The sequence below is a fragment of the Oryctolagus cuniculus genome, chromosome 7 (assembly GCF_051225735.1).
Source record: "Oryctolagus cuniculus isolate XC-2025 breed Fujian yellow rabbit chromosome 7, ASM5122573v1, whole genome shotgun sequence".
In the NCBI taxonomy this organism is placed as follows: Eukaryota; Metazoa; Chordata; class Mammalia; order Lagomorpha; family Leporidae; genus Oryctolagus; species Oryctolagus cuniculus.
Genome location: NC_142873.1, coordinates 127,135,619 through 127,148,081, shown reverse-complemented (window position 1 = coordinate 127,148,081; position 12,463 = coordinate 127,135,619). Strand labels below are relative to the sequence as shown.

The 12,463-nt window shown below is 49.2% G+C and overlaps 1 protein-coding gene across 5 annotated transcripts in view; it reads left to right on the top strand.

Moving 5' to 3' along the window:
• NSUN4 (NOP2/Sun RNA methyltransferase 4) overlaps positions 1 to 12,463 on the top strand; it is a 54,675-nt gene that overhangs the window by 6,253 nt on the left and 35,959 nt on the right. For 3 of the 5 annotated variants that reach the window (XR_016211043.1, XM_089300736.1, XM_002715124.6), the window contains exons 2-4: positions 2,173 to 2,516; positions 8,165 to 8,319; positions 12,297 to 12,451. Coding sequence is in view for 4 of the 5 variants with exons in the window: in XM_089300736.1 (XP_089156862.1) it covers positions 2,173 to 2,516; positions 8,165 to 8,319; positions 12,297 to 12,451 (654 nt within the window). In the remaining variant the exon portion in view is untranslated. Of the gene's footprint in view, positions 1 to 2,172; positions 2,517 to 4,315; positions 4,391 to 8,164; positions 8,320 to 12,296; positions 12,452 to 12,463 lie in introns of all 5 variants that reach the window. The other 2 variants (XM_089300735.1, XM_051856522.3) reach the window with 1 other exon arrangement.

Genomic DNA, 12,463 nt, shown 5'->3' with positions numbered 1-12,463 from the left:
AATGGCAGGAGCTGGGCCGATCCAAAGCTAGGAGCCAGGAGCTTCTTGTGGATCTCCCATGTGGGTACAGGGGCCCAAGCACTTGGGCCATCTACTGCTTTCGCAGGCCATCATCAGGGAGCTGGATCAGAAATGGAGCAGCTGGGACTTAAACTGGCGCCTATATGGAATGTCAGTAATGCAGACAGTGGCTTACCCTGCTACGCCATGGCGCTGGCCCCTATTTTTAAAAAATATTTATTTGAGGCCGGCGCCGCAGCTCAATAGCCTAATCCTTCACCTGCAGCGCCGGCACATCGGGTTCTAGTCCCGGTCGGGGTGCCGGATTCTGTCTCAGTTGCTCCTTTTCCAGTCCTGCTCTCTGTTGTGGCCCAGGAGTGCAGTAGAGGACGGCCCAAGTCTTTGGGCCCTACACCCACATGGGAGACCAGGAGAAGCACCTGGCTCCTGGCTTCGGATTGGCGTGGTGCACTGGCCGCAGTGCGCCGGTGGAGCGGCCATTGGGGGGTGAACCAACGTTAAAGGAAGACCTTTCTCTGTTTGTCTCTCTCTCACTGTCCACTCTGCCTGTCAAAAAAAAATATTTACTTGAAGGGCCGGTGCTGAGGCACAGCGGGTTAACACCCTGGCCTGAAGTGCCAGCATCCTATGTGGGCACCAGTTCAAGGCCTGGCTGCTCCTCTTCCAATCCAGCTCTCTGCTATGGCCTGGGAAGGCAGTGGAGGATGGCCCAAGTCCTTGGGCCCCTGCACCCATGTGGGAGACCCTGAGGGAGCTCCTGGCTCCTGACTTCGGATTGGCACAACTCTAGCCATTGCAGCCAATTGGGAAGTGAACCATTGGATAGGAGACCTCTCTCTTTCTGCCTGTCTTCTCTCTGTGTAACTCTGACTTTCAAGTAAATAAATAAATAAAATAATTTTAAAAAAATATTTATTTGAAAGGCAGTGTTGGGCTGGTGCTGTGGCACAGCAGGTTAAGCCACAGCCTGCAGTGCCAGAAGCCCATTTGGGCACCAGTTCAAGTCCTGGTTGTTCCACTTCCAATCTAGCTGCTGCTAATGCTCCTGGGAAAGCAGCAGAGGATACCCCAAGTCTTTAGGCTTGCACACCTATATGGAAGACCCGGAAGAAGGTATTGGCTCCTGGTTTCAGCCCACCCTAGTTGTGGCCATCTGGGAAGCGAACCAGCAGATGGAATCTCTTTCTTTCTCTTTCTAACCCTGCCTTTCAAATAAATTAAATAAATCTTCTAAAAAAGAAAAGGAGAGACCAGTGCTGTGGCACAGCAGGTTAACACCCTGGCCTGAAGCGCCAGCATCCCTGATGGGCCTCGTTTGAGAACCAGCTGTTCCACTTCTGATCCAGCTCTCTGCTGTGGCCTGGGAAAGCAGTAGAAGATGGCTCAAATCCTTGGACCCCTGCACCCATGTGGGAGACCCGGAAGAAGCTCCTGGCTTCGGATTGGCACAGCTCCGGCCATTGCGACCAATTGGGGAGTGAACCATCAGATAGAAAACCTCTCTCTCCCTCCCCCTCCCCCTCTCCCTGTCCCTGTCCCTGTCCTTCTCCCTCTCCCTTTCCCTCTCCCTCTCTCTCTCTCCTCTCTCTGTGTAACTCTGACTTTCAAATAAATTACTAAAAAAAAGAAAGCAGAGAGAGAGAGCTCTTCTGTTCATTGGTTCACTTCCCAAATGCCATCAACCAGGGTGAAATCAGGAGCCAGGAATTCTACACAAATCTCCCATGTGGGTGGCAGGAACTAAAGTTCTTTGGCCATTATTTGCTACCTCCCAGGGTCTACATTAGCAAGAAGCTGGTTGGAAAGTAGAGGTGGGACTCCATCCCAGGCAATCTGATACGGAACATGGCATCCCAAGTGGCTGCTTAACCTGTGCCACAACTCCCACCCCTGCTCTTTGTATTTATTGTAAATTATAGCTTCCTTTTTCTCACGATTCTGGGATGTAAGGCCAGCTCCCCACCACTTTTTGCTCCCACATTTCTCCTCTAGCAAGTAGGCAATGGTAGGATTAATGGCCGATGTAATGGCAGCGGTGGGTATTGGCTGGACCCAGATTTACTCCCTGATCTCTAAGGAGTTGGTAGGGTCTGGCAGTAGGGAATAGAGGTGAGATGGAGCAGGACAGTAAGCCTGTACTTTCTGTTTTAGGCTTCCACAGAGCCCCGGTTCCCTGCCAGTCAACTGGCTCTGCAGAATTTTGACATGACTTACAGTGTGCAGTTTGGGGATCTTTGGCCATCTATCCGTGTCAGTCTCCTCTCAGAGCAGAAGTATGGTGCACTGGTCAATAACTTTGCTGCTTGGGATCACGTGAGTGCTAACCTGGAGCAGCTGAGTGCCAGGGACTTTGTGAACGACGCCGTCACCCACTGGGAACTGGAGCCTGAGAGTGGCCAAGCTACAACACCATCCCCAGCCTCCTGGGCCTGTAGTCCAAACCTTCGATGCTTCACTTTTGCCAGAGGAGATGTCAGCCGCTTCTCTCCTGCAAGGTAGGATCTAGAGCCGTCACTGGGTCTGGTTTTTTTTTTTTTTTTTTTTTTTTAATTATTTATTTATTTGAAAGGCAAAGTTACAGAAGCGGGGGGGCGGGGGAGGTCGGGGGTCTTCCATCTGCTGGTTCACTCCCCAGATGGTCACGATGGCTGGAGCTGTGCTGATCTGAAGCCAGGAGCCAGGAACTTCTTCCCGATCTCCTACATGGGTGCAGGGGCCCAAGGACTTGGGCCATCTTCTACTGCTTTCCCAGGCCATAGCAGAGAGCTAGATCAGAAGTGGAGCAGCCAGGATTTGAACTGGCTCCCATATGGAATGCTGGCACAGCAGGCGGCGGCTTTACCCACTATGCCACAGCACCAGCTCCTGGGTCTGTCTGGAGTACCAGCTGCAAGCAGACATGAGGAGACCCAGCGCCTGCCCTCTATGATAAGAACCATAATATTGTTAATATTATAGTGTGCTTATACAGGCTACACATCTTTCCTTTCTTTTTTAAAAAATTATAATTTCTTTTCTTTCTTTTGCTTTTTAAAAGGCAAAGAGACAGAGAGCAATAGCCAGGGCTGTGTCAGGCCAAAGCGAGCCTGCATCTCAATGTGCATCTCCCATATGGGTGACCCAGTTATTTGATACATCCTGCTGCTTCCCAGAGCACCCATCAGCAAGAAACTGGATTGGAAATAGAGGAGCTGGGCCTCAAATCAGACACTCCATACCAAGAAGCATATTTTTTTTCAACATTTATATATTTATATATTTGAAAGACAGAGTTGGAGAGAGAGAAATATCTTCCATCTGCTGGTTCACTCCCCAAATGGTTGCAGTGGCTGGGGCTGGGCAGGTCCAAAGCCAGGAGCTTTGTCCTAGTCTCCCATGTGGTGCAGGGGCCTGTGCAGTTGGGCTGTCTTCCACTGCTTTCCCAGGAGCATCAGCAGTGCACTGGATCGGAAGTGAAGCAGCTGGGACTTGAACTGGCATCCATATGGGATGCTGGTGCTGCAGGTGCTAGCTTTACCCATAAGCACCATCTTTTTTTTTTTTTTCCAAGATTTATTTATTTATTTGAAAGGCAGAGAGTTACAGAGAGAAAGGAATCTTCCATTCACTGGCTTACTCCCCAGATGGCAACAATGGCTGGAGCTGAGCTGAGCTGAGGCCAGGAGCCAGGAGCTTCTTCTAGGTCTCATAGGCGGATGCAGGGGCCCAAGCACTTGGGCCATCTTCTACTGCTTTCCCAGGCTATAGCAGAGAGCTGGGTTGGAAGTGGAGCATCAGGGACTTGAACTGGTGCCCATATGGGATGCCGGCACTGCAGGCAGTGGCGTTACCTGCTATTCCATGGTGCCGGCCCCAAGCAGCATCTTAACCTCTGTGTCATACACCCACCCCCAGGCCCAGTGTTGTAGCGTAGCAGGTTAAGCCACTGCCTGTGACATCAGTGTCCCATATGGACACCAGTTTAAGTCCTTGCCTTTCCACTTCCAATCCAGCTCTTTGCTAATGCTCCTAGAAGAGCATTGGGGAGGATGGCCCAAGTGCTTGGGCCCCTACACCCATGGGAAACCCGGAAGAAGCTCTGGGCTCCTGGCTTCTGCCTGGCCCAGCCCTAGTCACTGTGGCCATTTGGGGAGCGAAGCAGCGGATGGAAGATCTTTCTCCCTTTCTCTGTCTCTCCCTTTCTCTCTGTAACTTTGTCTTTCAAATAAATAAAAATCCTTTTTTTTTAAATGCCCAACTCCAGGATAAGCATTTTTCTTCTTTTTTTTTTTTCATTAATTTATTCAAAATGCAGAGTTACAGAATGGCCACAACAGCCCAATTTGGACCGATCTGAAGCCAGGAGCCAGGAGCCAGGAGCTTCTTCCAGGTCTCTCATGTGGGTGCAGGGGCCCAAGCACTTGGGCCATCTTCTGCTGCTTTCCCAGGCCATAGCAGAGAGCTGGATTGGAAGTGGAACAGCCAAGACTTGAGCCAGTGCCCATATGGGATGCCAGCACTGCAGGTGGTGGCTTTACTTACTACGCCACAGCACCGATCCCCAGGATAGGCATTTTTCTAAGTACTGTAATGTGTGTTACCTCCTTTTGTTCTGTCCCTATGAAGTGGGTAATATTTTTTTTAAATCTTTTTTTTAAAGATTTATTTATTTATTGGAAAGAGTTATACAGAGAGAGGAGAGGCAGAGAGAGAGAGAGAGGGAGGTCTTCCATACGATGGTTCACTCCCCAATTGGCTGCAATGACCAGAACTGCACTGATCCAAAGCCAGAAGCCAGGAGCCTCCTCTGGGTCTCCTACGTGGGTGCTGGGGCCCATGAACTTGGGCCATCTTCTACTGCTTTCCCAGGCCACAGCAGAGAGCTGGATCGGAAGTGGAGCAGCCGGGTCTCAAACTGGCGCCCATATGGGATGCCGGCGCTTCAGGCCAGGGCATTAACCCGCTGCACCACAGCACCGGCCCCAAAGTGGGTAATATTATTGCTGCTTGTTTACGTTTGAGGTAACTGAGGTACAGAGAAGTTAAGACACTTACTTGCTTTGAGTCTTTCTTATAATAACTGATGCAGCTAGTATTCAAACCCCAGCTAGGTGGTCTGACCCCAGAACCTGGGCTTTGAACTGCTCTCTGCTGCTTCCTGTAGAAGACAGCCATCTCTACATGAGCACTTACTATACCCTGTCAAGTTAAAATGCCCTCACAGCCACCAAAAAGTGAATAGGACAAGTAACTGGGTACCAAAGATAAAGTGAGTCTTTCCTAGGAAATGGTGCTTGCCTAGGGACTCAAAGTAAGTACCAGCTTGGAAAAAAAAAGAACTTCAGTCTCTTGATCCGGTGCTCCTGTCCTCTTATATGAAGTTGGATGAGAAAAGACTCCAGAATCAGATGCTGAATTGTGCTTTAGAAATGGAGAGTAGAGAGCTCACTGTCATAGGATGTGTGAATTGACCTTTCAAAGATGGATTCATTTGACAAATATTTATTGTATACTATATGCCAGGCACTTAAGTACCTGGGTTATTGGTGCACAAGCCCTCATAGGGTTTCCAGCCTCGGGAGGAAGACACTTATTTTAAAAATCTATAATTGGAGGCCAGCATTGTGGCGCAGTGGATTAAGCTGTCACCTGCAGTGCCAGCATTCCATATGAGTGCTGGACCTAGTCCTGGCCACTCCACTTCTGATCCAGCTCCCTGCTAATGTACCTGGGAAAGTAGCAGAAGGTGGCCCAAATCCTTGAACCCATGTAGGAGACCTGGATGGATTTCCAGGTTCCTGGCCTCTGCCTGGCCCAGCCCTGGCTGTTGTAGCCATTTGGGTAGTGAGCCAGCAGATGGAAGATAATCTCTCTCTGTTTCTCCCACTCTGTAACTTTCAAATAAACAAATCTTTTTTTTTTTTTTTTTTTTGACAGGCAGAGTTAGTAAGAGAGACAGAGAGAGACAGAGAGAAAGGTCTTCCTTTTCCATTGGTTTACCCCCCAAATGGCTGCTACGGCCAGCACATTGCGCCTATCCAAAGCCAGGAGCCAGGTGCTTCCTGCTGTTCTCCCATGCGGGTGCAGGGCCCAAGGACTTGGGCCATTCTCCACTGCCTTCCCGGGCAACAGCAGAGAGCTGGACTGGAAGAGGAGCAGCCGGGATAGAACCGGGACTAGAACCTGGAGTGCCGGTGCCGCAGGCTGAGGATTAGCCTAGTGAGCCGCAGCACCGTCCTTGATGAGTTTTATAGGTCAGTGCTGGTGTGATAGTAGTCGCTGCTGGCCTCAGATTTCTCTGTCCTTTTGTTATTCTCCTTTGTGAGGCACGGAGCACTCAGTTTCAGTCCAAACATGGTTTGACTTTAAAAATATCCTCAACAGCCTGAGCCTACTTGTGAATACTTGAGGTGTTAACAAGTCTCAGGACTGGGGGTTGCACCTCTTGTGGCTGACCCTCAGTGGTGCTGTGTCCTTCTCCCAGACCCTTTTCCTAACAGGGTGTCTGTCTCCCTGAGTCTGTTCCCAGGGCTGTCCATTCTGAGCTGTCTCAGGTGGAAGGGATGACTACTCATCACAACTGCCCTTAGGACAACTGGCCTACGGGTAGGGAATCCTATGACATTTAAGCTGCTGTTTTCCCTCCCTCTCAGATGGTGGCTGCCAGCTGTTGTCTCTAATTCTATTTAAAAATTTATTTTAATTTTATTTAAAAGAGAAAGAAAAAGAGATATCTTCCATCCAGTGGTTCACTTCCCAATGCCTGCATCAGCCAGGGTCCAGAGCTGGGCCAGCCAAAGCTGGAGCCCAGAACCTGATCCAGGTTTCCTGTGTATGTGTTAGGGACCCAAGTACTTAAGCCATCACTTACTGCCTGTCAGGGTGCTCATTAGCAGGAGGGTAAAGTCAGGAGTGGAGCTGAGATTTGAACCCAAGAACTCCCATAAGGGATCTGAGTGTCCCAAGTGGCATGTTACTTCTGCCAAATGCTTGTCCCTCTGATTTGTTCTTTCTAGCCTACTTAATTCTCTAAAACTCAGACTTGTCTGATTAGTTCATTTTCCCTAGAAATTTTAGTAACTGTTTACAAGTTATAGTCTAAACTTCTAATTATAGAGTTTTTTTTTTTTTAATTTAAAGTATCTATTTTCATTTTTTTGAAAGGTAAAAGGACAGAGAGATCTTCCATCCTCTGGTTCACTCCCCAGATATCTGCAACAGCTGAGGCTGGACCAGGCCGAAGCCAGGAGCCCAGCTCCTGGGTCTCCCATGTGTGTGGCAGGATCCCAAGTATTTAAGCTGTCTGGTGCTGCCTCCCAGGATGTGCATTAGCAGGAAGCTGGATTGAACCAGGCACTGCACCATGGGCTGCAGGCATCGCAAGCGGCCACTCAACTGCTACACCAAACGCCTGCCTCAGTTCTCTTCCTTTCTCTTCGAATGAAGGCCTCTTATTCCTTCATCAGGCCCAGCCCAGTTTATTCTGATGAGCACGATTGATGATTCCTCTCTCTGAATCCAGGAAGCACTTTGTTATCTCAATATGTAAACAAAACCAAGATCCTACTGTGTGCCAAGCATTGTTTCAAGTGTTGAGCACATTATAGTGAACAAAGCAAACAAAAATCTGCTCTTGTAGAGCTAACATTCTAATGGGGGGGGGGGGGGATACACACACACACACACACACACACATCTGTACTCTACATTTAAAGTAAATAACAAGTACTTTAAAGAAAACTTGGGGCAGGTGTTTGGTACAGTGGTAAGGATGCTGCTTAGGACATCTGTCTGCGATATTGAAAGTGCCTATGTTTGAGTTTCAGCTCCATTCTCAATTCCAGCTTCCTGTTGATATGCACCCTGGGAGGCAACAGATGATGGCTCAAGTACTTGAATCCCTGCCACCCATGTGGGAGACTTGGATTGAGTTCCCAGCTCCTGGCTTCAGCCTGGCCCAGTTGTGGACCACTGTGGGCTGCTCCTCCAAATGCCTGCCTCTGATCTGTGTTTTCAAAGGATCACTGTTAACTATTGTATAAGTGAATTTTGAGAAGTAAGCTTTTGCTGAGTGGAGCTCATAGGTTCCTTAACGTGGACTTTGAGGCCTTGACTCCCATGAGTGATCTGTCCTGCAATTTAACTATCAGTTGTTCTCTTCCAGACTTGGCAGCCAAGGTGTTATGGACTACTACCTGATGGATGCTGCCTCCTTGCTGCCTGTCCTGGCCCTTGGCCTGCAGCCTGGGGACACCGTGCTTGACCTGTGTGCGGCCCCAGGAGGAAAGACATTAGCATTACTTCAGACTGGCTGTTGCCGTAAGTCAGGGTGCTGGTGTCTTGGGCAGGGAGGGTACCCTACCTTGCCTAGTTAAGATCGTACCATATGATGGGTCTCAAGATCAGAGGGAGGTGAATAGAACTTGCTTGTTATAAAAATTTCTTTTCGGAACTAATGCTGTGGTATAGCGGGTAAAGCCACAGCCTGCGACACCAGCATCCCATACGGGTGCTGGATCAAGTCCCAGCTACTCCACTTCTTCTTTTTTATTTTATTTTTTAATTTTTATTTATTTGAGTAGAGTTACAGACAGTGAGAGGGAGAGAGAAAGTTCTTCCTTCTGTTGATTCACTCCCTAAATGACCGCAATGGCCGGAGCTGCGCTGATCCGAAGCCAGGAGCCAGGTGTTTCTTCCCAGTCTCCCATGCAGATACAGGGGCCCAAGCGCTCAACCATCCTCCACTGCTTTCCCAGGTCACAGCAGACAGCAGGATTGGAAGTAGAGCAGCCAGGACTAGAACCGGTGCCCATATGGGATGCTGGCGCTGCAGGTGGAGGATTAACCTATGTCACTGTGCCAGCCCCTGCTCCACTGCTGATCCAACTCCCTGCTAATGTGCCTAGGAAAGCAGCAGAGGATGGCTCAAGTGCTTGGGCCCCTGCACCCACCTGGGAGACCTGGAAGAAGCTCCTGGCTCTTGGCTTCAGCCTGGCTAAGCCCTGACTGTTGTGGCTATTTGGGTATTGAAGCAGCAGATGAAAGATCTTTCTCTTTCTCTCTCTCTACCTCTGCCTCTCCTTCTCTGTAACTCTGACTTTAAAATAAATAAATAAATAAATCTTAAAAAATATATTTATTTGAAAGAGAGAGCAAAAGGGAGGGATGGGGATGGGGCCGGGAGAGATAGAAATAGAGAGCTCTGACTCACTAGCTCACTTCCCAAATGCCTGGAGTGGCCAGGACTAAAATTAAGAGCCAGGAGCGGCCGGCGCCGTGGCTCAATAGGCTAATCCTCCACCTTGTGGCGCCGGCACACCAGGTTCTAGTCCCGATCGGGGTGCCGGATTCTGTCCCGGTTGCCCCTCTTCCAGGCCAGCTCTCTGCTGTGGCCCGGGAGTGCAGTGGAGGATGGCCCAAGTGCTTGGGCCCTGCACCCCATGGGAGACCAGGAGAAGCACCTGGCTTCTGCCTTCAGATCAGCGCGGTGCGCCGGCCGCAGTGTGCCGGCCGCGGTGGCCATTGGAGGGTGAACCAACGGCAAAAGGAGGACCTTTCTCTCTGTCTCTCTCTCTCACTATCCACTCTGCCTGTCAAAAAAAAAAAAAAAAAAAAAAAAAAAGAGCCAGGAGCTCAGACCAGGTCTCCCATGTGGGTGACAGGAACGCAGTCACTTGAGCCATCACTGCTGCCTGCCAGGGTCTGCATTAGCAGGAAGCTGGAGCTGGATATTGCACACAGGTGCTCCAGTGTGGGATACTTATATCTTTTTTTTTTTTTAATGATTTATTTATTTTATTTCAAAGTCAGAGTTACACAGAGAGAGGAGAGACAGAGAGAGAAAGAGATCTTCCATCCGATGGTTCACTCCTCAATTGGCTGCAACAGCCGGAGTTGCGTCAATCCGCAGCCAGGAGCCAGGAGCTTCTTCCAGGTCTCCCACACGGATGCAGGGACCCAAGGACTTGGGCCATCTCCTACTCTTTCCCAGGCCACAGCAGAGAGCTGGATCAGAAGTGGAGCAGCTGAGCCTTGAACCGGCGCCCATATGGGATGCTGGCACTGCCGGCCAGGATGTTAACCTGCTGCGCCAGAGCACAGGCCCCGATACTTATGTCTTAACCAATGTCTTAACCACTAGGTTAAATACCCATTCTTGTGTCACCTTTTCAAAAGCATGTTTTCAGAAGTAGCTTATTTTTTTAAAATATTTATTTGAAAGTCAGAATTAGGAGACAGAGACATATCTCTTTTATCTCCTGTTATTCCCCAGATGGCTGCCACAGCCAGATCTGGACCAAGCTGAAGCCAGGAGCTTCTGGGGAGTGAACCAGCAGATGGAGGACTTTCTTTCTCTCTCTCTCTCTCTCTCTCTCTCTGCCTCTTCTCTCTCTATGTAACTCTGACTTGCAAATAAATAAATAAATCTTTGGAAAAAAAAAAAAGAAAAGTGGAGCAGCCGAGACCTGAACCGTTGCTCGTTTGGAATGCCAGAATTGCAGGTCGTGGCTTTACCTGCTATGCCTACAACTTATTGACCGAAACTGAGTCATATAGTCATATAGTCATACTTAATTACAAAAGGAGGCTGGGAAATAGTCTTTTTTTGGGTACATTGCCGACTCCCAATAAAATTAAGGTTCTAATACTAAGGAATAAGAGAATACATGTTGGGTAAATAACTTGTAGTATCTACCAAAGATGAAAAGAGCCACATGTTTCAAGAATAGTAGGAGAGGGACCCGTGATGTGGCGCAGTGTGTTAAGCTACCACTTGTGATCCTGGCACCCTGTGGTGTTAAGCTACTGCTTGCAATGCTAGCATCCTCTATTGGAATGCTAGTTTGAGTCCTGACTGCTCTGCTTCCAATCCAGTTCCTAGCTAATGCACCTGGGAAAGCAGCAGACACAGACCCAGATAGCAGATCCAGTTGGAGTTCTGGGCTTCAGCTTGGATCAGCTCAGACTATCCCAGGCCATTGCAGCCATTTGGGGAGTGAACCAAAGGATGGAAGATCTCTCTCTCCCTATCACTCTGCCTTTCAAATAAGTAAATAAATATTAAAAAAAAAAAAAAAAAAAAAAAAAGAGGGGGCTGGCGCCTTGGCCTGAAGCGCCGGCAACCCATGTAGGCGCCAGTTTGAGACCTGGCTGTTCCTATTCCGATCCAGCTCTCTGCTATGGCCTGGAATAGCAGTAGAGGATGGCTCAAGTGCTTAGGCCCCTGCACCCACGTGGGAGACCCAGAAGAAGCTCCTGGCTCCTGGCTTCAGATCGGCGCAGCTCTGGCCGTTGTGGCCAATTGGGGAGTAAACCATGGGGTGGAAGATCTCTCTCTTTCTCTCTCTTCCTCTGCTCTCGCTGTGTAATTCTGACTTTCAAATAAATAAATAAATCTTTTAAAAAAATGGTAGGAGAGAGCATATTTCTTAACTATTCTTACCTGATCTGCCTCATTTCTTTAAGATTTATTTATTTATTTGAAAATCAGAGTTCCAGAGAGAGGGGGAAAGACAGAGAGAGATCTTCCATCTGCTGGTTCACTCCCCAAATGGCCACAATGACCAGGATGAGGCCAGGTCAAAGCCAGGAGCTTCATCTGTGGCTCCTACGTGGGTACAGGGGCCCAGACACTTGGGCCATCTTCTGCTGCTTTCCCAGGTCCATTAGCAGGGAGCTGGATAGGAAGTGGAGCAGGTAGGACTTGAACTGATGCCCATATGGGGTGTCAGCACTGCAGACGGCTGCTTAACCCACTGTGCCACCTTTCTGATCTATTGTAGCTGTTTGCCTTTACCACTCCCATTCCAGGGTGACTGATACTGTGCTGTGCACATAATAAACATCCCTGCCCCTTGAGTCTGTATATTTTTTGAAGATTTATTTATTTATTTGAAAGGCAGAGTTACAGAGAGGCAAGAGGCAAAGAGAGAGAGAGAGGTCTTCCATTTGCTGATTCACTCCCCAAATGGCTGCAATGGCTGGAGCTGGGTCGATCCAAAGCCAGGAGCTAGAGCTTCTTCTGGGTCTCCCATGCAGGTGCTGGGGCCCAAGGACTTGGGCCATCTTCTGCTGCTTTCCCAGACCATAGCAGAGAGCTGGATTGGAAGTGGAGCAGCTGGGACTTGAGCTGGCACTCATATGGGATGCTGGCATGGCAGGTGGTGGTTTTACCTGCTATGCCATAGCACCGTCCCCTTGAGTCTACTGATTGCCCTGAGAATTGGTCTGTCAGTACTATTGCTGGTGGGATGTTCCACTGGGCCATGGCTTCTGAAATATCTTTGTTTCCTTAGGCAATCTTGCTGCCAATGATCTGTCCACTTCCCGGACAGGCAGACTACAGAAGGTTCTTCACAGCTATGTGCCTCAGGGTATCAGGGATAGAGTTCGAGTCACCTCGTGGGATGGCAGGAAGTGGGGAGAACTCGAGGGGGACACCTATGATCGGGTAAGTGATTCC